This window comes from Alexandromys fortis, unplaced genomic scaffold (genome assembly GCF_014885135.2).
Source record: "Alexandromys fortis isolate MF-2015 unplaced genomic scaffold, M_Fortis_MF-2015_v1.1 scaffold_157, whole genome shotgun sequence".
Taxonomy (NCBI): Eukaryota; Metazoa; Chordata; class Mammalia; order Rodentia; family Cricetidae; genus Alexandromys; species Alexandromys fortis.
The window spans coordinates 3,686,261-3,709,832 of record NW_026068041.1 but is presented as its reverse complement, the minus strand read 5'-3'; the positions used below and the strand labels follow the sequence as shown (position 1 = coordinate 3,709,832).

At 49.4% G+C, this 23,572-nt stretch overlaps 2 protein-coding genes across 10 annotated transcripts in view; both read left to right on the top strand.

The window, feature by feature from the left end:
* Positions 1 to 2,867: 2,867 nt before the first annotated feature.
* On the top strand, positions 2,868 to 14,497 carry Mob3c (MOB kinase activator 3C). 2 transcript variants are annotated; one of them, XM_050165630.1, is made up of 4 exons: positions 2,868 to 3,163; positions 6,664 to 7,120; positions 9,166 to 9,368; positions 9,669 to 14,497. In XM_050165630.1, exons 2-4 carry the CDS (start codon positions 6,703 to 6,705, stop codon positions 9,696 to 9,698), a joined length of 651 nt encoding a protein of 216 aa, XP_050021587.1. In that variant the 5' UTR covers positions 2,868 to 3,163; positions 6,664 to 6,702; the 3' UTR covers positions 9,699 to 14,497. The 2 variants fall into 2 exon arrangements, with proteins under 2 accessions (XP_050021587.1, XP_050021589.1); XM_050165632.1 differs by having other exon boundaries at positions 2,985 to 3,163; positions 6,653 to 7,120.
* A 145-nt stretch (positions 14,498 to 14,642) lies between these two features.
* Positions 14,643 to 23,572, top strand: part of Mknk1 (MAPK interacting serine/threonine kinase 1) — a 39,289-nt gene continuing 30,359 nt past the window's right edge. For 3 of the 8 annotated variants that reach the window (XM_050165622.1, XM_050165625.1, XM_050165623.1), the window contains exons 1-2: positions 14,646 to 14,755; positions 22,874 to 23,042. The gene's annotated coding sequence lies outside the window, so the exon portion shown is untranslated. Of the gene's footprint in view, positions 14,756 to 19,773; positions 19,946 to 22,873; positions 23,043 to 23,572 lie in introns of those variants that run through there. The other 5 variants (XM_050165627.1, XM_050165629.1, XM_050165628.1 and 2 more) reach the window with 4 other exon arrangements.

Sequence of the window (23,572 nt, the reverse complement as noted above, 5' to 3'; positions counted from 1 at the left end):
GATAAGGCACTTGGAGAACACTTGGTGTGGCTACAAGATGCTTTGGTGGTACTAGTGGGTCCCAAAAAGGGGCTAAGGGCTTTCCCAGAACACCAGAGGGTGTGGTTAAGGGAGTATGGAGTCCAGGTCGCCTGAACATACACTGTACCTGCCATCATGGAGGTAGGTGTCAGGGCTATGCAATGGAAGAGGGCAATACTCTCCTAGATCCTCACAGACTCCCATCAGCCTGAAGAGATGGGCCCTGTTTGAGCCCTCTGGAGCCAGATATCACATTTAAGACACAGGGGGAGGGAACAGTGACTTACCTGTAGGGGTGTACAGTGAGTGCTGGATGGTTGTTGTATACCACCAGAGAGGGTGAGAATAACCCAAGGTCACACAGTAAATGGACAGTGAAGCAGAAACTTGTCGGCACGGTCTGGGTCTTCTCAGCCCCAGAAGGGCCTCCTGGAAGAATGCAGTCCTTCCAGCCCAGACCGAGAGCAGCAGGAAGGGGGACAAGCTTTAAGAAATCTGGACCACCCCAACTTTTCCTACCTTCTGCCCTGAAGACATCCAAGACTGCAGATGAACCCGGAACTTCTTAAATTCCTTCAGGATGGGTCACCTCCATTTCCCACAGAGCGAGAGCCTGTGCTTTTCATCCTTCACTAAACCCTGCCTTTCCTATAACCTAGCTCAGAGGCACAGAAAATGACCATGTGCAAAGCCACAGAGGAAGTCGTATCAAAATTCCAAAGACTCGCATAGACCAAGTTCTCTGACCACAAGGCAATGTAATGAGAGGTGAAAAGAAAAACACAAACCTTCCTAGGCTGAGAAACTAAAAACCCACTCCTAACTCACCCGAGAGTTCGAGAGAGGAAATTCTAAGTGGCATTTGTAAAATATTGAGAGTAGAATGATAAGCCCAAGCAGTCCCTAAGTCATTTCCTCTGTGAAGTCATTCCTGACCCAACACTGTTCCTCCAGATAACTTTCTACCCTCCCAGCTCTGTGTCCCGGGGGCTGACCTCTGGGCTGTGGCAACAGGTTCCCCTATCCTTGGCTTTTCTGGGACTCGGCCATGGGGAACCTGGCCAAAGATGAGAGGAAAACAGAAGGAAATGAGGGCTTATTTGGCCAGTAGATTTCCCTTGATTGCTGTGAGCTGGGTACGGCCTCTGTTTAGGCCACAGAGCTTCTCATAGCTTCCATTCCCACTGCACCTCAGCCTAGGGTTGCTGACGGCTGTCTGCGGCCCTTGCTACCTCATCAGTAATATAGTCTCTACATGGCTCCCCTATAACTAACTACACCCATAGACAGCGCCACTATTAAAAGCTCCTGAAAACACTCAGGGTGCTCTGTGTGTTTCCTGTGGATTCCCCCATCAATGCATTATGCTACCCCATGTCCACTTCTGACCCCGTTACCTGTGTATGTCCTGTCCCGACTGTTGGCCTATCAGCACCGGAGATCAGAGACTGATTCATCATCGGGATCCCGGTGCGCTGTCACGCTCAACAAAATGCACCGGTTGTTATATCAAATTACGAGGAGCAAATGTGAAACCATACATATGTGTTTATTTATATGAAATTTGGGACAGATTAAGACTTGGGCACAAAGCAGTAGAGAATTTTATGCTGGAACAGAAATAAGCTCTTGGTCAAAGAATGGGTCCTCAGTTCTGACCAGTTCTCAAGGATCTGTGTGTTGTCATGCAATTGAGAAAGCAGGCTGAGGCTCAGACCCAGGGAATCCCAATAAGGCATCTGTGCCATGGTATAAAACCATACTCTAGCAGGTCCCCTGTCACACCTGCTCACCGTTCACTTCCTCCAGGGTGACTTCAGCAGCCCAGCTGCCTGCCTTGACCTTCTGTATTGCTTTTCACGCTGTGACTAGATGCTCAGGAAAAGTGTTTTGTATCAGCTCACTCTTTGGGAGTGCAGACCACCACGGTGGGGAAAGGATGGCAGGAAGAGGCAGGAAGAGCATGAGGCAGCTGGTCACACTCCCAGAGATGTGTCTCCTTGGCAGTTCTGAAGCCAGTGACGCTGACAATGAAGAGAAACCATAATGCCTAGTCTAGAAAGTCTTCAATTTCCTCACCCCGGACAGAGCCTGCAGTCTGGTTTCTGGGAGCAAGCCATGGTATGCATTGAGCCCTGTTGTGGGATATCGGCCTGTTCTCAGGGGAGAAATCTAGGTAGAAGAGTGGGCAATGCAGATCAAATATGTAAAGGTTTGAAACCGGTTGGAAAGGGCTGGGGAAGGAGCCACTCTGCAGAACAACAAAGACCAAGGTTTAGAGATAGGAAATGGTGACTTTGGTTGGTGTGAGAATCTGCCCAGCCAGACAAGGTCTCCAGCTGGTGTGGGGAAGGTGACGAATTCTTTGAACCCTTCTTTGGGAAGGAGGGTGGAGGAATCAGTCCTTCCTCTCAGGAGTGACCTAGTCCATGGCTCCCACAGCCTATTCATTCCCTCATTCGTGTGTGTGTGTGTGTGTGTGTGTGTGTGTGTGTGTGTGTGTGTGTGTTTTAGAAGGTCAGCCTGCAGTTCACAGAGATCTGCCTGCCTCTGCCTCCCTCCATCAACCTGCAGCCTCTAGTCGTGGATCTTGGGTGCTGTGTGTGACAGGGTTGAAGCTGAACATAGGCTGCTAGGAACCCTATTGAGTTCAGAGACAAGTGAAGCACAGATGACCGTGGGAGGGCTAGGAACCACTCAAACCACTGTCTTTTTCTTTCTGCTTCAGGGAGGAGCTGGGCTTGTTTCCATTCTACAGCCTAGGAATCTGAGGCTGCGTCCTTAAGGAAGATCCAGACGCCCCTTGGGGCCCGCTGCTCAGCAAGTCCTTGGCCCTCGGGGAGGCTGCGAGCCCCATCGGACTTCCCATTTCCCGGAAAGGCTGGAGAAACGAGTGTGTGTCCTGGGACGGGGGAGTCCCTTTCCCCGCCCCTCCCCGCCCCGTGGCCACGGCGTGGCTGAGCCCGGGGCGGAGCTGGCGTCTCCTCGCGGACGGGCGGCGGGACGGCGGCCGCAGCCCGGGGCAGGCAGGCGGACAGGCACGGAGCCCGGCCCGGCGGGATCACCCGCAGTAGGACGACCCAGCGCGCTGCGGTGCGGCGGCGCCGACAGAGACCCGGAGCTGTCCACCTTGGCCGAACGCGTGAGTGAGCGCCGCGTCTCCGCGGCCCAGTCTTGCTTCCACTTTCAGTTCTTCTTGGTCCTCGCCTGGCACCTTTTAAAAGCGATCCCAGCCCGAAAGCAGGCTGGCCACAGTCCTCAGCCCCGGGTCCAAGGCTCAGCGCCCTAAGTCCGGGGTGGGGGTGGCGGTGGCAGTGGCTGGTGAGGGGGCGTGTCTTCAAGGGCGGAAACGTCAGGCTGGCTCCTCTGGGTCCTAGGACCTGTTTGGCCCTAACAGCTGAAGATGAGGGGATGTTCTTAGGGGCTCGAAGGAAGCGGGAGCCGGTCTGGCTGAACAAGTGCTGTGTCTTGTGCTCCTACTTTTATATTAGATCTTGTGCTGCAGGGCATACCAGGCTAGATTCTGAGTTCAAACTAGGGCTGTTTCTGAGCCAGACCCACGGAGGGGCAGGTGTATCCCTGGCAGGAGGCTAAATATTAGAAACAGGCTGGGTCAATCAATCTGTGCTCTTCATCTGGGAAGATTAGTGAGCAAACCTCTGGGCACCCACCCAGTAATTAAAGTGGAGGGGCCACGGGGGAAGGGGAACAGAAGCTGTGTGAGAAACAATCTCAGTGACGGCGTGGGGAGAGAGCAGCAGTAACAGGCATGGGAGGGCACCTGCTCTTACCTTCCCTCCTTACTCAGCCTCCACGTTTACTCTTTCTAGAAAAAGTTCTGGGCCTTAAAGTTCTACAGCAAGAAGATGGGCCCTCCTCTCCCTTCCTCTCCCCTTATCTACACTAGGCCAGTGACCAGACAGAGCAGGAAAAGGGTCCTTTGTACCTTGTCATAGGCTAAGTCCCTCTTTATCCCAATCCTCTACTTCTTACAACTTGCTATGCAAAGCCAGGCTCCTCAGATCCTCTCCCTGGACTTCATTTTCCCCATCTGTTCATGTAGGTTGAGCCTCTTGATTTCTCAGAACTATTTAACTTGAAGACTTGTATTCCTCTATGTGTATGTGTGTCTGGTATTGTGGGCAAGTGGAAGTGGGCATGCAGGTATGGAGGCCCAAAGTTGGCAACAGTTTCTAACTCTCTCCAATTCATTTACTGAGGCAAGTTCTATTTAAAAAATAATAATAATTACATTTGCTTTCTGTGTATACATATACATACATATACACACACTCGTACCACAGTGTACATGTGGAAGTTAGAGACAGTTTGTGGGGGTTCTCTCCTTTTTCCATGTGGGTTCCATGAAATCAAACTCCAGCAAGCAAGTTTTCCCACTGAGACATCTCACCAGCCCAAGGCAGGGTCTTTCTGAACCTGGGGCTTCCAGGGATCCCCTGCCTCTTCCTCCTAAGTATTAGGGTTACAAGAAGCCACCAGGCCTTGTCAGGTTTTTCATGGGTTATGGGAATCAAAACTGCTCCTCAAGCTTGCTGCAGTCTCTTTACCCAGCGAACCAAATCCCCAGCCAACTCTAAGACTCTTGAGTCTAAACTTTCCCTAAAACCAGGCCACCAGCGTTATGCCAGTCCTGACTTAGTCTAGAGAGGGCTAGTGACAGAAATGGTCAAAGAACAGTCAACCACACAAGGTTGAGATCTGGAGGAGGCTGATGACGGAGGTAGCATTCAGCCTGATGGAATGTGAAATCCGGAATCAACCAGCAAAAGACACAGGGGCAGGAGAGAAGGGGCATGCTCAGGGGTTAAGGAGAAGCCCAGGGTGACTGCTGGTGGGGAGGGGGGGGGGGGGAGAAGTTAGGGTGTGGAGTTGAAAGGCTGAGTGAGAGTCTGTAACAGTCAGTAAGGGGGTGGCCATATCAAGGTGGAGGTTCCTGAAACCGCACCGACTGCATGAGTGATTTTGGAAGCCCTGGCCCAGGTAGAGCTTACAAGGAAGGTAGCAACTGGAGTGTACAGAGCTTTTCATTCAGGAAGTTTAGGCCCTGGCCTGGCATTTCTTTGGGAAGAAACTGTGGAGGGGGGGGGGAGGGTGTCAGAATAAATGAGAGAACCTTCCTTGTCTTCAACCTTCTCTCAAGAGGTCAGGAACTCTCTCTGCCTGCCTGCTGTGATGAGAAGGAATAACTGTCCAAACATTTCTGTAAGTTGGATTTGTGGCCAGAAGTAACATCTCTCTATGTTCCATACCTTTGTTACACTAACCACCTTATTCCCACCCTCTCTTCCCCCATCCTGCCACAGCAGTTAGCAAAGATCTGAGAAAGGAACCTGCTTCAAAGTCAGGCCAGTCTGAGGTGAAGGATAAGCTTTGTCCGCCACTATCTTGAGCCTCATTCAGTGTGGAGCTAGGCTCAGAGCTCAGACTAACCAAGGTTGAGGATGGGTTAGTCAGCATGGAGCCCAAGCTCAGCGCCCAAGCCTGGTGATTAGGGTCTGTCAGGGTCTGCACTCAGCTGTGGTGGTCCCAGTCTCAGCAATTGCCTGGATCTGCATTGGTGGGGCCGATGAAATGCCTAAGATGCTCTGAAACCTGACTGCATCAGGGTCTTCAAGGATTTACGTGGACTAAATCTGTGGTGATGTTAGCAAGGCAGTTTTGAAGCGGGTTTGGGTCCCAGGACTTTGAGAGTTCTGATTGATGCCCCCTGGAGTCTGCTCTGGGTCTGGGATCCTTCCATTCTAAGAGGCAAAGCAGACATCCAAAAGGACCAGCAGGATGGGTCTGGCTGCTCTCCCTCCAACCCCCAGTGCCAAGTACATAGTAGGTGTGCTGGTGATCTATGGAGTGTCAGGTGCAAGGGGAAGGCCAGTGGCTTATTCAGGTTTGGGAAGGAGGTTGGCTTGGAGGAAAGGAGCCAGTTGTAGCATTCGTCAGAGGAAGTAGCGCTCTTCGAGACCTGCCACCCGCCCCTTCCTGCAGCGTCTGCAGCCACACTTAAGGCCACCCAGCTGGCCATGTGAGGGCCCTTTCCTCTTTCAGTGTAAAGAAAAAGGAAAGGACATTTTTGGTAGAAAAGTCCCTTTTGCTCCCTGGGAATCCCCGGTGGCCGGATGGACTTCGGGATATCCCAGAGGAAATCAAAGCCCATGGCCCACCCCATCAACCCCCCTCCCACTCTCCACCCTGGTCCCCTCTAGCACAATGCAGCTAGGCTCTCTCACACTACACAGCTAGCCTATGGGGCTTCCAGAGAACACCTTATCTGAGTCCCCTGTTTCCTGGTTAGCCTGCAAAAGCCTCTTGTCACTTCTGTAATGGTCAACAGTTAAGTCCTGTAAGTACTTGTCTGGAGCCCAGGCTACACTGCAAGATTCAAAGAAAGCAGGGAGGAAGCTAAACAAAATGAAAGGCATGTGGGGCTGCTGGAGGGTGGGGTGGGGGGCTAAAGTACTCCCCGAAAGATTAGCCATTGCTAGGGCACGAGCGTTCCAGTGAGGTTAAGAACTGCCCCAAGGCTGACAGTCAGTAGGAAAATGCTGTATTGGGAAGTCAAAGTCCATTTTCGAAGGCCCTGACCACCTACTTCTCCTGCCCTTGTCCCTGGCAGGGCATCTCCAGGTCCCTGGGTCTGGACATCCAGCTCTACTAGGCCTGGCCATGGCATTGTGCCTGAAGCAGGTATTTGCCAAGGACAAGACTTTCCGGCCCCGGAAGCGCTTTGAGCCCGGCACACAACGCTTCGAGCTCTATAAGAAGGCACAAGCCTCACTCAAGTCTGGCCTGGACCTTCGCAGTGTGGTGAGGCTGCCACCTGGCGAAAGCATCGATGACTGGATCGCTGTGCACGTGGTGGACTTCTTCAACCGCATCAACCTCATCTATGGCACTATGGCTGAGCACTGCAGTGAGACCAGCTGCCCAGTCATGGCGGGCGGGCCTCGCTATGAGTACCGCTGGCAGGATGAGCGCCAGTACCGAAGGCCTGCCAAGCTCTCGGCACCCCGTTATATGGCATTGCTCATGGACTGGATCGAGGGTCTCATCAACGATGAGGATGTCTTTCCGACACGTGTTGGTGAGCACTGTCAGGCTGGAGAGTTGGCCTAGCCAGGGAGGGTCGTTCCTCTATTGGAGATCCCATATTGTAGAAAAGGAAGCCAGTTGAGGCAGGATCTTGGTTACAATCAGACATTTGCCAAGGACAACCTGACTCCAGTTTGGGGATCCTCGTGTCCTCCTCATGGAGCCAGAACTCAACCCTCTTTGCCCAGCAGCACCTCTCAGAGATAAACCATACAGATCCTGCCCAGCCAGGAAAGGCCATGAGAACCATGGGAAAGGCAGTGTGTGCACAGACCCCACTAGGGACTCTCCCAACAAGACCACAAATGCTGCTTCTCCCCTTTCCAGACCAAGTAACACCCTGTCATGCTTGGGCTGATCTGGCTTCCAGCCTCTTGAGAGTCCCCTCTGAATCCTGGCCCCAGAAAGGGAAGGATTGGAGGCTGGATCAGCCCAAAAGGTACCTTTTCCTCAGTACTCCATAGTCAGGTCCAGGCCGTGGGGCTGGGAGGAGGGGAGGGAAAGGAGATGAATGATTCACCCTGGCCCAGGCTCCCCACCCAGGAGACACTGTGTTCATCACAGCAGCCTTGCCTGCAACCCAGGTCCCAGCACCCTTCTGAGCTACAGGGATTCAAATGGGTGGGGCAGATGGCCAAGCCCAGAGGGAAAAAGTCTGAAAGCTGAGGAAAGCGGGGCACTGAGTCACAATTCAAGTCTGCGGCTCCTCCCCAGCTGCCGCTGCCGTTTCCCATACTACTGTGTACTACAGGACCCTTCCATTTTACACGGAAGCACACTGAACAGAAAAAGGACCAGAACTGGAGCCAGCTGTGGTGGGGCCCAGGTGCCATAGTCTAGAGGGGTGGGATAGGAGTTGCAGGGACGAGGCTGGACTCTCCGAGAAGCAGAGCACAAGCTCCGAGGAGCAATGAGAAGGAAGTGGGTCTGTGGAGGTGAATGGACTAGGGCTCAGTCTGCTCCTGGCTTTTATTCTCCTCTAGCCTATATCCCTGGGCTGGTGAGCCCCGGGTAAACTTTTAACTGGATAACTGGAAGATTTTGTCATAGCAGACGAGAGGGTGTAAGCCACCGGCATCTCTGTCCTGGATTGGCGTCTGTGCACACACTGCCTTTCCCATGGTTCTCGTGGTCTTTCCTGGCCGGGCAGGGTCTGTATGGTTTATCTCTGAGAGGTACTGCTGGGCAAAGAGGGTTTGAATCCTGCCTGCAGTCTGTACGAGTGAATAATTACCTGTCCTCCGGCAAGTGGCCGCCCCTTCACACATCACCTGCATTTTATCATATCTAGAGTGACTATCAGACCCATCAGCACAATCGAAAGAGCAGAGGACAGAGGTACAAAGGGCCCAGCTCAGGGCTGGACTCACAGAGGGATTTTCCTTTATGTTGTTGGCTATCTGAAGGAACGAGCAATATTGGAAGTAGTTCTTGAAGTATTAGCATGGAGGGGAGGGTGTGAGCCAGCTGTGAGACTCGGAAGCAGAGGAACTGGGGTGTGGCTGGAGAGCAGTCGGGGTTGGCACATTCAAGGCTTTCCTCCATGCCTTACCAGGATACTAAGACTTAACCCTGAAGGCCCGTGTTCTTAAAAACTGGCCCACAACCTCCACATTGGACTGTCTAGGAGAGGGTGATGTGCATATCTCTGTGGGTGCACAGGTTTCTGGAGACAGGTTAGGCCATAATTTTCACTGTGGTCTGAGGCAGACTGGCCGGTGACAAGCTTGAAAAGCCCTGCTTCAGGCAGTGTGAAATGGGGACGACGATCGGTGTTACAGCACAGGGACGGAAGGCACTTTTTGATCTGTGCTTCATTTAAAAAGGAAAGGTGGGGACTGGGGCTGGGGCTCAGTGATGTGAATGAATTCCTGGGTCCAATTCCAACAAAGAGGAAAAGTATAGGAGAAAACCAAGCCCTTGCTCTGCCTTCCTCTGTGGGTCCTGTGCTGAGGAGAAGTGAGGAGTGCCTGTGGGAAGGGACGGAGTTTTGCCCCTAGGATTTTGACCCCCTCTTCCATCCCTCTCCACCCCCAGGAGTTCCCTTCCCCAAGAACTTCCAGCAGGTTTGCACCAAGATCCTGACCCGACTCTTCCGAGTCTTTGTCCACGTCTACATCCACCACTTCGACAGCATCCTCAGCATGGGGGCCGAGGCACATGTCAACACCTGCTATAAGCACTTTTACTACTTCATCCAGGAGTTCAGCCTGGTGGACCAGAGGGAGCTAGAGCCACTGGTAAGGCCAAGTCTCCGTGACCCTTCACTGCCAAGGCTCATCCTGAAAGTTCAGTTCCAAAGGATCTGTATGAAACTTCCATATCCAGGTAGATAAGTGAGGGGAGACAACTCATTTACCAGTGGATTCAGTTCGCTCATGGAGAAATCTTGGAGGTGTCAATTTACAAACCCAGATCTGCTGCCATGGTTTGCAGCTATAGTGGGGGAAGAATGAGGCCCCCCAAATCCCATGATTTGGGAAGGAGTTGCCCAGCAGGCTGAGCTCAGACTAACCCTTCTTTACTTTGTGTCTCTACAGAGGGAGATGACAGAGCGAATCTGCCACTGAGTCCAGATCTGGATGTTGTTGCCTATCAACTGGACCATCGGACACAGTGTAGCTGGGAGAGGGGACCCTTAGGAGCCTGTCGGTAGAGCAATCTGAAAGCCTGTAGGACCCCTCTACATACCCAACACCTCTGGACTTCTCAGAAGTCCGCCTGGAGAAGGGAGGGCTTCAAGTGGGCAACTGAAGCAAAGGAGTTTAACCCCTCACATTCAGCCCAAGAGTAGGGTAGGCTTCCAGGTTCCTGCTCTGATAGTTCACCCTTTCACCCTACCATGGTGAGTCCCAAATCTATTTGGGGAATATGGATGTGGCTGAAGTGGTGGCAAGAAAATTATGAGAGTGAGTGCCTGTATCTGAGCAAGCGGGTAGGTGTGTGCGTGCGCGAGGGGTGGGGGTTTGATTGTGGGATTTGTCTGAGAGATTCAGGTCCTTTCTGGCACACAGTAGGCCCTCACGTTGGATGGGTGGGTGGATGGATGGATGGATGGATGGATGGGTGGATGGGTGGACAGACAGACAGGATGGTCTAAGTCCATGACCCTTTTAGGAGTAATGACAGCTTTGTTCCCCAGCTCAACTCTGACCATATGTACAAGTGTACAGAATGTGTATGTAGATGGAGTGGTACCTCTGGATCTTCTAGAACACCATTTTCTATCTACATGAGTCCCATGCAGTTGAGTGGAGGCTAGAAAGTTCAGCTTTGCCCTGAATTCCTTAAACCCCTGACCTACCACCATGTGGGCTGATTTGCTCAGCCAAGGATGTCCACAAATTGTTTTGTCACTCATCTTTCTGCTTCCAGGAGGGTCTGATAACAGTAAGCCTCTAAGCTACTGTGGTGGCACATACCTTTAATTCCAGCATTCATGAGGCAGAGGCACGAGGATCTCTGAGTTCTAGGCTAGCCTGGTCTACATAGTGAGTTACAGGACAACTAGGGCTACACAGAAAAACCCTGTCTCAAAAGACAAAACACAAAACAGCAAAGCAAAACAGTAAGCCTCTTGAGGATTGAGATTGATCCCTCATGTCCACAAAGGTCCCTGGATCTTCAATTGGGACTTGAGATATTTCAAGCTCATACCCAGAACCTACTGACCTGACTGAAGGCCAGCAAAACATAGCCCTCTAAAACAGAGCCACTGGAACCTGAATTGGGGCATCTGGAGTCTTTTCTACTGTCTCAGGACACAGAGGATCATGTAGCTGGTGGAGACCTTCCCATCCTGAAAACACCTGCCTCCATCCAACCATCCCAAGACATCCCAGCTACTTGGATCTCCAAGCACGGCTATCCAGAGAGGCGGGGAAGCTCTTTTAATAGCCATTACTTAGTACCTCCATGCTGAGCCCTGTGCACAGGCTCACAGGTAGGGAAACCGTGATCCTTCCAGAGCCTTAATCCTGAGAGGCCAGGATGGAGAACAAGAAGTAACACAAGAATCCTATCTGTCTCTCCGTGTAGAAAGGAGGAAACTGAAACCCGGAAGCTTTTTTAAAGCTGGAATAAAAGCCAAGGCTCTTGACTTCTACTCTAGGGTCTGCTGATGTGACACCGAGATGCTTGTGGAAATAGGGTTTGTCAAATACTCTCCAGGACACGACTGTTCCTGTTTTGAACAAGGATTTCTAGCCTGATGCCAGAGAGCCCCACCACCCCTGGGTTGGCTCAAGTTGGCTACTGAGACAAACCTCCAAAACTAGGCCTATCCTTATGGTCTAGGAACTGCCTGCCCTCTGAAGAAACAGCAGAGCTCTCCAGATCAGCAGGACCTGGAACTTTCTATCTCTGCCAGCTCCAGAAAAGTCCCAAAGAAAGCATGCTGTCCTACAGCTTTGGCAGTGGTTCGGAAGTAAGGAAAGTGGGCAATTCCCCATAGTGGGCTACAGGACATATTCTGAAATCTCGGCTGTGAACAGGGATGATGGGGGTGGGGAGGGAAATATATTTTTATGAAAAAGGGAAGATTTTGCTATTTTTGGTAAAAATAAAAGACAAACTAAATCAACCACTGATGAGAAGCTGTGGTCTGGATACCATCTGGGTCTTGGCAGATTGTTGGAAAGACCTCCAGAATGGGATTAAAGACATTCTATGCTCAGCTTCTGACCATATGGGCATAGTCATGACTTACCCAGTCTCCAATGTGAGGACACCCAGGTTCTCTCGGGACTCTACATTCTAGACAAGCTAACTTGGGAGCCTTGAGGAGGGAAAGAGAGGAACTTAAGGAACTCAGTCTGACGGGGAGATTTTGTTTAGGCACTTGGCACTAGCTATCCCCATTCATATCTGGGAGGTGTTGGAGGAACCAATGGCTAAAAGTGCAGTGGGAAATTCAGTCACAACCCCATTCACAAGAGAGGAAGCCTCTCAGGACTCAAGGTAGGAGAGGTACGGCAGGTTTCACTCCAGATCTTATTCCTCAGAAGACAGCATCCACTGCCCCCACACCACAAGCCACTCAGACAGGAGTTAAAGCAGTTTGGTTGTAAACAGTCAACAAAGGCCAACCTAGAGCTCCTCCTACACCTGCAAAAGAGCCAGTAGGGACTCTGCCTGGGAGGTGGACGCATGTGCTCTAGCCCCAGCCAGCCCCCAAGGTCTCATGGCAAGTACCTTCCCTCCCTAAACCACTTGTTATCTATTTTATGATTAGAGTGGTGAGCTAGCAAGATGGCTCAGTGGATGAAGGCATCTCCTGCCCAATAATGCAAGCTTCATGGCCTGAGTTCAGTTCTCAGGACCCACGTAAAAGCGAAAGGGGAGACACCACTCTGGCATGCATACCCACACACTTGCATCACACACACAGTAATAACTTTTTTTAATTGTTTTGAGACAGGTCTCATCATGTAGTGCTGGTTAGCCTGGAACTCACTCTGTAGACTAGGCTAGCCTTAAACTCCCATGGGTCCACCTTTCTCTGTCTCCTGGGTGTTGTGATTAAGGTGTGCACCACCACACCTGGTATAAATGAACTTTTAAAAAAAAAAAAAGTGGGAGTGAAAGTGAATGATCTCTAAGCTCCCTCATTCTCAGTCTGTGAACATAGATGATAGTGACTCAGCTAATACTGACTATGTCTGGTACAGCCTCAGGTGCTTGACACATAATCAAGGCTCTCTTTAACCAGCTGTCTGATCTTCCTCCCAGCCCCCAGTATCTCTCCCCTCTTTTTACTGCTGTAGAATCTAGAAGGTTCTCCATTTTGATGCTCCTTCTAGTGCCCAAAGCCCAGCTTTCTAAAAAAGTGGTGTTTTCAAACCTATTGGGCAGTACAACTGTTAGCAAGTTCATGTACATTATGGAAGTAAGAGTTAGATTTATCTCAAAATCAAGATGTCTGGAAATATATTAGGAAGCACATGTGCATGTGTGTGTGTGTGTGTGCAGACTTGTTTTGAGAGAGTGAGAGGGATGGTTAGTGGAGAAAGAGAGGAAGAACTTTAACAACAGAAAAGAGCCTCTCTCACCCAAGCAGGCAGAACCTAGCAGAAGCAGCTTACCTAGGAGACCAGGTTGGGCATTGCTCAGGATCTACATCAGCCTTTGTGGCAGGGAGCAGGGAAGAAGCTTCTCTCTCCACCCTGCGGCAGAACATCCTCCTCTTGAGTAAACACTACTGCGTAACCTGGGCTTTCATGAACACTGCAGCCCTTCCGTGTTCCCTGCTGCCCGTGTGTGGAGCAGTGGAATGGAGTAGCATGGGCCCAAAGAAGGTCTGGGTTCTGCATTGTTTGCCCTCCCTCCGGGCAGCCCCTCAGAGCTTTTATCCAATGTAAATTAACCATGGTCGTCATGTATGTGGGAGAGTAGTGACTTTGAGAATCTGGATCACAATCTATGCCTGAGCGACTCAGGACTAGTTGGCTATTGAGAACTGGGGAATAGGCTAGAAAGGCGGGCCTGGAAGGTTGGAAGAGGTTGGGATATAGAGCCTTTGGGTAGGACTCAAATTCTGGGAGGGACAAAATACAAAAGCTTGGGGGAAAGCCTCTCCTTCCCAATCTTCATCTAGATTGGAAATCTAGCAGTCTTGAAAACTCCCACTTCCTTCCATCAGAGTGGAACACAGAAGGGAGCCCATGTTTTCGAGGTGACTGATGGGAAAGCCGAGAAGCTCTTTAAGCGCCTTGCTCACCAGACGCTCACAACAATACTGAATGGGATAGGGATGTTTACTTCCGCCACACAAAGACTGCTTTAGAACCTGAACTGAAGCCAAACAGCGCTCTTCCTCTCTCAGGCACCTGCAGCCTGTGGAAGTGAGACAGGGAGGCTGGCTGAGGGATTAATCTAATTAGTGTATGCACACACACAGCTGGTCGAGGTAGTCATCTAATTTTAGCACACACACAGTAAAATAAGAGTTTGTTTTAGCTGGTGTAGTTGTGCACGCCTTCAATTTCAGCACTCCAAGAGGCAGAGGCAGAGGCAAGTGGATGTCTGAGTTCGAGGCCAGCAAGGTCTAGGACAGCCAGGGATACATAGTGAGACCGTCTAGAAAACAAACGTTTTTAATTATTGGAAGTAATGTTTTAGTCATACTCTCGTGAAATTCTGTATACACAGACCTTTACAGAAACTTTATAGTCATGCCTGGTGGTGTGCGAGTCTGTAATCACACAACTTTGGAGACTGAGTCAAGAGAAAAAACGAGTTTGAAGCCAGCCTGGGGTATACAGCCTTGGCTTTGTCTCAAAATTAAACTTTAAAACGAAGAAATTTTAACAGAGCTGCCCTCAGGTTAAGAAACTCTTTCGTCCTGGCTCGCATAAATAACTATTTGCACCTGCGGGATCCTCTCTCTGTTTGAAAAAGAGTAACGCACGTCAACAACCCGCCACCGCTCGGATTCGCCGCGCCTGCGCGGGCGTAATCGACTCTCCTCTTTGACCACGTGTGACTCTCAGAGCGCATGCGTGACTCCGCCCCTCCCGCCCCTTTCTGCCCGGGCCCTCCCCCTGAGTCTAACTACGCCTCTTCCGCGTTCCCGACAGAGACCTGCAGGAGGGGGTGCGCGCGGCCGCTCCCGTGGTGGTCAGCTAAGGTAAAAGCGAGACAGCCAAGAGTCCCTCCGGGCGGGTCGGGGCCGGGGTCTGGAGTGCGGCGGTGCGCCCGGGAGCGGCAGTCAGGGCCTTCTGAGCAGTTCGAGGTCACGACCCGATTCCTCTGCGGAGGGACAGCCGAAGGGGACACCCTTTTAGGACTGTCCTCTGAGCTGCTTCCCTGCCGAGACTGCAGTGTGTAAAATCCCGCTGGCCCTCAGCCTGTGCCTGGGGTTGGGCTTGGATTGTGACAGTTTCGGGACCCGGTGGGTACCCACGGTCGGAGCTCAGCCTGTATGGGGTTTGAGCCTCAGACCAAAGACCTGCTCAAGGCTGTGGAAGGGCTCAAGGCTCTTACAGTCCACTGGCATGAGTACGTTGTAAAATGTGTGTCCTTAGTTGTGGTAAATTAACTATTTCCAGTTATTTTTGCAATACAGTGTTTAAAGGCTCCTGCCACATTTGTCCAGCATAGAGATGTAGGACCGTGGGTAGGATGCAGGCTCTCTTCTGTAGCTGTAGTACTGTGGAATGAGCGTGGGAGTGCGTGGCTTTGGGGTCAGGCGTGCTTTCCCATCTCCTAGCTGCATATCCTAGGACAACTCGTTTTCTCTCTCAGAACCTTTTCTCTATTAAAATGGATATAATAATGTCATTGCGAGGGTTAAGTATGATTATATGCAAATTGCCTACATAACTGTTGTGATTTCTAGGAAAGAGAGTATTTTGGTCTGGCATATTCCAGGGAGGCCCTGGGGGAAAAGCTGATGTAATCTGAGCCTTGGAGCCTCTGTGGGATTTACACGCCGGAATTGACCTTGCAGTGTGAGGAGGGAGCTAAAACTTGTTGACCACAGACAGGCCTTGTGCCAAGCACTAGCTGAGTAGTTGACATACAGTGTCTCCCTGGATCCCCAGCCATCAAACCAAAGAGCTTCAGCCCACTGTCCTTAGCTTCAAGCCTTCTAAAGGGCCGGGGCTTAGAGTAATATGAAGAATAGACACAGGGTCTGGATTCTGGATAGATGTGAGCTAGTTGGGACCTTTGGAGCCTCTTCCCCAATCTGCTCCCACCTCCGAGTGTCCTTTTATAATTGATGGCAGTTAGTAGCTGGGCTTTGGCTTGTGTAGGAATGTCGTTGCTCTCCTGCTTCAGCAGCCAACCAAACCATGGGAGAGAAGTTCTGAGAACAAGCTGGCAAATTGCAGCACCTGCCTAGCCAGGAAGAGCAGGGTCTCCAATTATGTGACCCATAGTAATTCAGTAATATGGCGCCTTTTGTAGCTTCTCATGGTTGCTCACACCACATCTTACGACATCCTCGGTGAAGTTTCTCACCCCCCTGTTGGAGTAGACACTCCCATTCCAGCCTCCTGTAGCAGAGACTGAACCTTCCAATCGAATTCTCAGCAAGGAACTCTTGGGATACATTACTCATATGTACCCTGACTACAGTTGGTGGGAAGGAGCCATGACTGTGACTTACCTCCTCTTCATGGCACGGGACTGGCACATAGTAGGTCTCTGTAGTGCTCGTGGTTAAATGAGTCAGTGACTTTTTAAAATTTTACTTGCTTTGGTCCTTGTTTTACAAGCTGTCAGGTTTAGAAGGAGACCTTGTGTTTTCCTTAATGGCTAAGGAGGGCCCTGGTTTAGATGGATGATGCCCTACTTACGGGCATCAGCGGCACAAAGGGGCAGGAATTCTTCATGAGCCAAGAGTCTTCATCGCTGTTATTGATTTCAGGCCCTGGTCTTGCTGTTGTTGAGTTTAGTTACGAAAGAAGTTGTGCTGTGTCCAGGGACCTGTATAGTCTGTGATATAGTTCATGTAGGGAAAGCTCACAGGTGGCGAAGTAATCAATTGTTCTGCCCTTGGCCTTGGTAAACAGTAGTCCCTGCCGTGTGGGACCAGCGGCTACAAATTCACATTTTTCCTTGCCAACAGCCCCAGCATATGGAACAGAAAGTTCTTAGTTGCTCGTGTGTGTGTCTGTGTGTTCTTGAAGGCAGAAGGAACATAGCAATAAACCATCTGACTCTACTACCTTCATCTTATGGATTGGGAAAAACTGGATCAAGACTACACTAGGATTCAGTTAAGGATAGAGGGTTCTGGAAGTGAAATGTCCAGACACTTGTTTTTTTTTTTTTTTTGTTTTGTTTTTTGTTTTTTTTTTTTTTCCAATTCTACTCTAGTAGATTAATTAATTCAGGACAGCATCTCGCCATGTATCTCTAACTGGCCTGGAACTCAGTATGTACACAAGCTGGCATGACACTCAGAGAGATCCACCTACCTCTGCCTCCCACACGCTGAAATTAAAACCACTCTCACCACCTCTGACCTTATTTGTATTTTTTAATTATGTACATCTGCACATGAGTGCAGGTGCTCAGGAAGACCGGAAGAGAGTGTTGGATTTCCAGCTGACATTACCGATCGTTTTGAGTCACTCAGTGTGAATGCTGGGAACTGAGCTCAGGTCCCTTTGCAAGAGCAGCACTTGCGCTTAGCTACTGAGCCATCTTTCTGGTGCTCTAATAAATAAAAGAAAAAAACTTAATTTTAATTCTTTGAGATGAACTCTGTGATGCCTAGGCTGGCCTCTGATTACTAAGCTCAAGTGGATTACCCTGCCTATTGAGACCTTCCAAGTAGCTCTCCATGGTTGATAAAGCTAACACTTATCACGTACTTACTATGGACTGGACTATAGTTTTAAGGATCTTAAACTATTTTATAGACTCGGAAACCAAGGCAGATAGGAATCATTCCCACTGTTTTCTAATCCTATATAGTTCTGGGGTTTGAGTATGGGTGTAGTGGCAGTCACCCACCCAATGGAGTGAGCAGTTCTCTGGAGAGCTTGCTCCTGGAGCCCCCTTCCTCTGGGAGTGAAAGCCACCCTCCAAACAGTGTCCCCTGAACGCTGAAGAGATATCCTGAGAAGAATCCATGGTGTGCCAGAAGGATGGACAAAGGAATGAAGCAAGTCCACATGAGTATTAGCGGATCTTAGTTTGAGACTATGAATTACTTAAAAAAATTGCCTGTCGGACTGATACTGTAGCTCAGTGATAGATCCATGGCCTAGCGTTCACCAGGCTCCAACTTTGATCCCCAGGATCGCAAAACTTGTCTGTTTATTGTCAGACTGTAAAATGCATAGTTTTAGGGAAAATTCAGTCCTGGATCTTTCAGTAAGATTCCCAATGTGACATGGAAAGATTCAGTTCAGCAGCACATACAGAGCTGTTGCTGTGAATGAGCCTTTAGTATTGAGGAATACATGCCCCAAGGATAACAACATTTTTTTTTTTTTGCTCTCCTATAAGTAATTGTCTCCTCGAAGCCTTCTCCCTTGTGCATAGTTAGGAAGATGGATCAGTACATAAATAACTGAAATCAGACTGACTTGGGTAAATGAAGTCAGGGATGTAAACCAAGAGGGAGTTTGGGAGGAGGAGAAATCAATCCCTACATGACCAGATTCCTGATGGTGAGAAGTTAAGCTGGAACACGGAGGAAGTTCACTCCAGGAGAAAGGGCAGCTGGAGTTGTGTCTGGAGGCAGAAATGCATGGAAGGAGACACACACATGAGGCACAGGCACACTGAGGAAGAGAAGGGGTTCTGCTGATGTGGGGGGAGAAGCTAACGTTCATCCAGTACTAGCCTGCTTATGGCCTGCAATGAGCCACATAGCCACTCTGTAATTTGCTTAATCCGCAACCTCTGTAATAGAGGGACACTTATCCCCAGTGTAAAGACGAGGAAAGCAGACCTCAGAAAGATTAAAGTAGCTTCGCTAAGAGTGGACAAAGCCAGTAACTGGCTGCATGGTTCAGACGACCTAGGAGGGTTGGGTTCGAGGCTCCTGTTCATTCCATTATGCTGTAGGAATCTGGATGCCATGATGAGGCCTCTGTTGAGTGTGGCTGTGGGACAGAGGCTAACTGGGACAAAGAAACTCTCAGAATAGGGACATGAGTGAGGAGGCTTCAGCTGTAAAATACCTGAGAAGCCTGGTCTAAGTCTGCTGTGCCGGCTCTGCGAGCCTATGGCTGCTCTCACAATGCTCTCAGTCAGTCAGTGTATCTCTGCCCTTGGGTCCTGTGATCTTAGAATGAGTTTACAGAGGCTGTGGCGCCCTTGGATTTCAGGTGCAAATCCTGAGGTAAAACTGACATCATAATGCTTCATTTTCTCACCTGTTGTGAAATTCAACAGGAATCTGTAATGGAAAGAGCTGGAGCCAGGAGTCTGGCCTTTGGTCCAGGTAGTACTCATCCCTCATTGTGTTTCTCAGCCTCCGTCCCTGGGATAAAAAGGGTCTGGGCTTTTGACAGGTCTCTCCTGCTGATGCCATGTGTTGCTTTGCTCTCCCTAGGACTGTGTAAAGATAAAGCAGAGGGGATGAGCCTGGACTCAGAAAGAAGGGTTTAAACTCCAGCCTCTGCTCTCTGTGGGGAAGCAGTAGGTCAGGTACAGGCTTTAAACCGGACTGCCTGGGTTTGAGTCCTGCCTCTGTCACTGGATAGCTATGTGACTTGGACAAGTGATTTAACTCTGCCTAGTTTCAGATTTCTTCTTTTGGAAAATGGGGTACAGATGTTCCCAACCTCATGGGACTGCTTTAAGAACTAAAATGACATTAAGCAGCTCAGTGACCAGCAGGTAGTAGTATCAGTAACTAATATTAATAATAATAGTAATTAATAGTTAATATTAATAATAGTAGTTTTAGTAACTCTATTAGTAATTGCCTTAATACCCAGTTTTGTATTAATTTCAAATAGGAAGTGTGTTTATTAGGGCCATTCTCCCCACTATCTTACTCTTGACATTGCTGTTTTCTCTTTTCATTGCCCCATCAAGAAACTTAGAAAGGCAGGTGATTCTATCTCAGGGTTCCAAAGCGTGACATCACTTAAAATGCTTGGTGGGAAACTGTCAGTTAAAAAGCCAGTGTCTCGATAGACTATCTCACCTGACTCATGTTTTCCACACCTCTCTCCATAGTAAACAGCACCAGAGCAGGTGTTCGTTTCCTTTTGCACAGCCTTCAGCAAAGCACCAAGCAAGGCCCCTTCACTTCACTTGCCAAAAAGAACAGCAGTATGGCGTCTCTGAATAGTGGTGTCTAACTTAGCTCCTTCCAGCTGAAACCCCTTGAGCCTTAACTTAAGTGAGTTCTTATTGTTCTGTTTTCCATGAATATGGAAAAGTTCCTTCTGATTATAAAGGGGGGGGGGGATGAGATCAAGATTTTCTCATGAGAACCTTTCTAATCTTAAAGCCAGAATCCAGTTAGGCCTCATCTTCGCTTCGCCGGGCTACACCGCTTGGCTGCTTTCACCTCATCCGCAAAACCTATTTTCCATCGCTTGGATCACATTGGTTATGCTTCTTTTCTTTCTCTGAGGTTTTTCCTCTTCCTGGTGGTGATCCAAACTGTGCTCAGTCTGCTGATAAGTCCAACTAGAACAGTTTGAGGGGTGAATGCTGCAGAAGTCAGCCACAGCCTTGTGCCAGGTAGAAGGACCCAGAGCTGCCCCAGGTTAGTCCACTCTCCCTGGCTCAGCCTGCGGGAAGACTGTGATAAGATGTACACTCATGGGGAAGTTGGCAGTGACCTGGCCCTGTGGCTGGACTGCAGGTAAAGACTCCTAGAAAAGAGCAGAAGCATGGTGTAGGAAACTGATCTGGGCAGTGCCAGGGAGGCCGAGTCACCCAGCAGAGGCCGTGGCACCTATCAGACACCCAGCAAAGACATGGCAAGCTCAGGTCTGGCTTTGGGGAGTAAGGATCTAAATGCCACAAACCTTAGCCTTTTCTGTATCCTCCAGATGCTCTGTCTTGAAAGTCAATCGATGGATCCCTTGCTGAAGAAGGAAAGTGGCCCAAAGGACTAGGAGGGGTGACTGAACAAGCAGGCTCCCCCTGTGTGTATCTAAAAGTTCCTCTCTGCTTTTGGCCTTTGCTGACACCATCTTCTCTCTTGCTGTCCAGATGTGGCTTCCAGAGCTATGATTGACATAGGGAGGCTGCCTCACAAGGTGTAATCGTGGGAGTTATGGAATGCCTCGTAAATGCCACAAGTTTGATATATACACTCTGCTTAATTCTCACAGTGTATGTTATTGCCCCTGTTTTGTAGCTGATGGCAGTGAAGAAGGGTTAAGGAGTATGTCCAATGCTGCCTTGCTAGTAGATGTCAGGACCAGGAGCTGAATCTAGAATCTAATGTTTAAAGCCTATGTGCTTTCTCCTTCCTCAGCCCTAGAGTGACTCCTAATGGCTGGGTAAGACAAAGTCTGTAGCAGAATTCTGGATCTTGTTTTTTGTTTCTTTGTGTTTTTTTTTTTTTGATGGTTTATTTTTGTTTTGTTTTGTTTTGTTTTTACAATAGACTAGTTGCTGGCAAACCTGGTGTGCCACCTGTTGTTGTAAAGACTGCAGGCTAAGAATGCTTTCTTACAGCTTTAAGTGTTTGGAGAGGGAGAATCAAGAGGGGGTAAACGTTTTGTGAGACATGAAATGTATGTGAAATTCAAACTGTGGTTTCCATAATTAAAGTTTGGTTGATATATGTCATAATCATTCATTTACATACAATCTGTGGCTGCGCTCTTCTTTACAAAGGCTGAACTGAACAGCTGAAGCAGCAACCGTGTGGCTCGCCAAGTGTGAACTATTTACTCTCTGGTCCCTTACAGAAAAATACTTGCTAGCGTCAAGTTAAAGCTCATAGATATTCAAGGCTGGAAGATATTCCCACCCTGGAAGGGCAGTGGTGGGAACAGGAAAGCATATCAGCCAAGCTTTCTTGGGTTCTGGAAATAGTTTCATTAAGCCTTTGGGAACAAAAGCACAATAGATAGGACTGTCCAATGTGCTGAAGTCTCTCATAAGCAATGAACAGGATACTTTGTGGATGAAGTAGTTCATTCAGATTCCCTGGAGCCCTTTTGTGCCAGATGCTGTATTAAATGCCAGAAATATCTAACTGAAAATATCTACATCTTGCCTTTGAGGAGCTTGTAGCTTGGTGGGAGAGTCATGGTTCATATTTTGTGTTGTAATGGAATGCTGTGAGCTAGATGAGATGCTGGAGAGAATAGAAAAGGAAGTCCAGACTGCTTCTGAAGTTGATAGGATCCTCTCGGTGATTTGCTATGAGCCTTGAATGATAATTGGGAACTCCTTTGCAAAGAGCTATAGACAAGGCTGAGGGGAAGACCTGGACCATGAGCCTGTGGAACTTAGGTGGGGGAGAAGTGAGTTAGTGGTTCTGTGTCTAGATGGCTGGCAGGATGATGTAATCGGATAGAGCAGAAGAGAAATCGGAAGGAAGGAAGCCATGGGAGGGGCTCGGACACGTCCAACTTGGAAAATGTGATTTGAGGCAATGCTGAAATGCATCCAGCTTCCAGTTAGAAACCTTAGAAATCTTGGCACGGAAGCCCAGAATCGAGACTGAAGCACATTTTCAGTGCTTTTCCCCAGGGAAAAGGGGAAGTGCACGCATGTTTCACTGAGAAAAAGTTGAGCAACTTTGACACATGATAACTAAAGCCAGGGGGTTAAAAATAGCACTGGGCCTACAGAAAATGCAGTCGTCACATTGGGAATCAGCAGCGATGGTTTTGGGCACAAAACGATCTCCGTTCTCGCCACCTACTGCTCTCAGGGTCTGCTTTATCTGGCACTGTGAGAGACTTGGGCCTGGCTGTTAGGAGCCAGAGCGAGCGCGTGAGCCTCTCATAGCAAACAACTGCGAAGTGCCAACTCGAACCCTCTATGGGAGAGTAGGAACCAAGAGAGGGGTCCAGCTATGTCACCCTGGTGAGTCATGGCTTTTAGTGCCTGGAATCCACACGGGAGCAAATCTGGAATTTCTTTATTCAGACTCCTGACAAACCTTCTAGTGCTTAGCGTAAGTATTTTCAGTTAGCCATGGGTTTTAAAGCCCGGGGACATCTGTGACTCCTATGTACACGTCCGCCTCCTAATGGAGCTCACAGAGCAGGAACACTTGGGTTGATCAGTGTCGCTGCTGGTCCTCTTGACGAAGCCACCAGTCTCACACCCTCTCTCCTTTTGCTCCTTGAAGATTTCCATGCTGGATGCAATGAAGCAGAGGCAGGTGGCAAACTGAAGGTCATTGACTGGGCAGAGGCCAGTGGATAGCTCCCTGTGTCTGGAAGACAGCCACCTTGGGGATTCTTCCAGGACTTCACGAGCCTCACTGCTGAGTCGAAGAACTTTGTGGGTCAGATTGGGTGAGCTGTTCACTTCCTCCCTTTTTCCTAAAGCCACATCATACCGCTTATTTTGTGTTCATTGGGGATAGGCCATGCTGTTGTGTGTGGAGGTCAGTTCTTTTCTGCCGTGCGAGTCCTCAGGCGTGGAGACGGGTCCCTTTGTTCACCGAGCCATCCTGCCCACCCCACTTCCCCTTTCACATTACTTTGAATTGAGCTTCTCGTCTCTGTCCAGAGAAAGGAGCGAGTTCTAGATCATCTAAGCAGTTGATGGTTTTCAGTATTTGCTTGGACAGCTTGGCTTAGCTGTCGCAGGTCCCAGTAACTTCCTGTGACAGTTACCTAGTAAACAGGATCACATTTCTTCTGGAGCAAAATGGCAGAGGGACAGAAGGAAAATAGAACAGTAAATAAAACATATTTATTTCCTTTTAGCTATAAAAGTAAATCTACTGCATCGTAACAAGATGAACCAAGTACAGCAGACATATAAAAAGCGAAGTTCTTGTGCCCGTGGAGTCTTGTTCTTCCTGAGGAACTGTTGAAAA

Bases quoted from the DNA above. Each gene is read 5' to 3' on its own strand.
- Mob3c (XM_050165630.1), top strand. From the start codon at position 6,703: ATGGCATTGTGCCTGAAGCAGGTATTTGCCAAGGACAAGACTTTCCGG. The intron at 7,121-9,165 runs GTGAGCACTGTC...CTCCACCCCCAG, and splicing joins TGTCTTTCCGACACGTGTTG to GAGTTCCCTTCCCCAAGAAC. The intron at 9,369-9,668 runs GTAAGGCCAAGT...GTGTCTCTACAG, and splicing joins AGAGGGAGCTAGAGCCACTG to AGGGAGATGACAGAGCGAAT.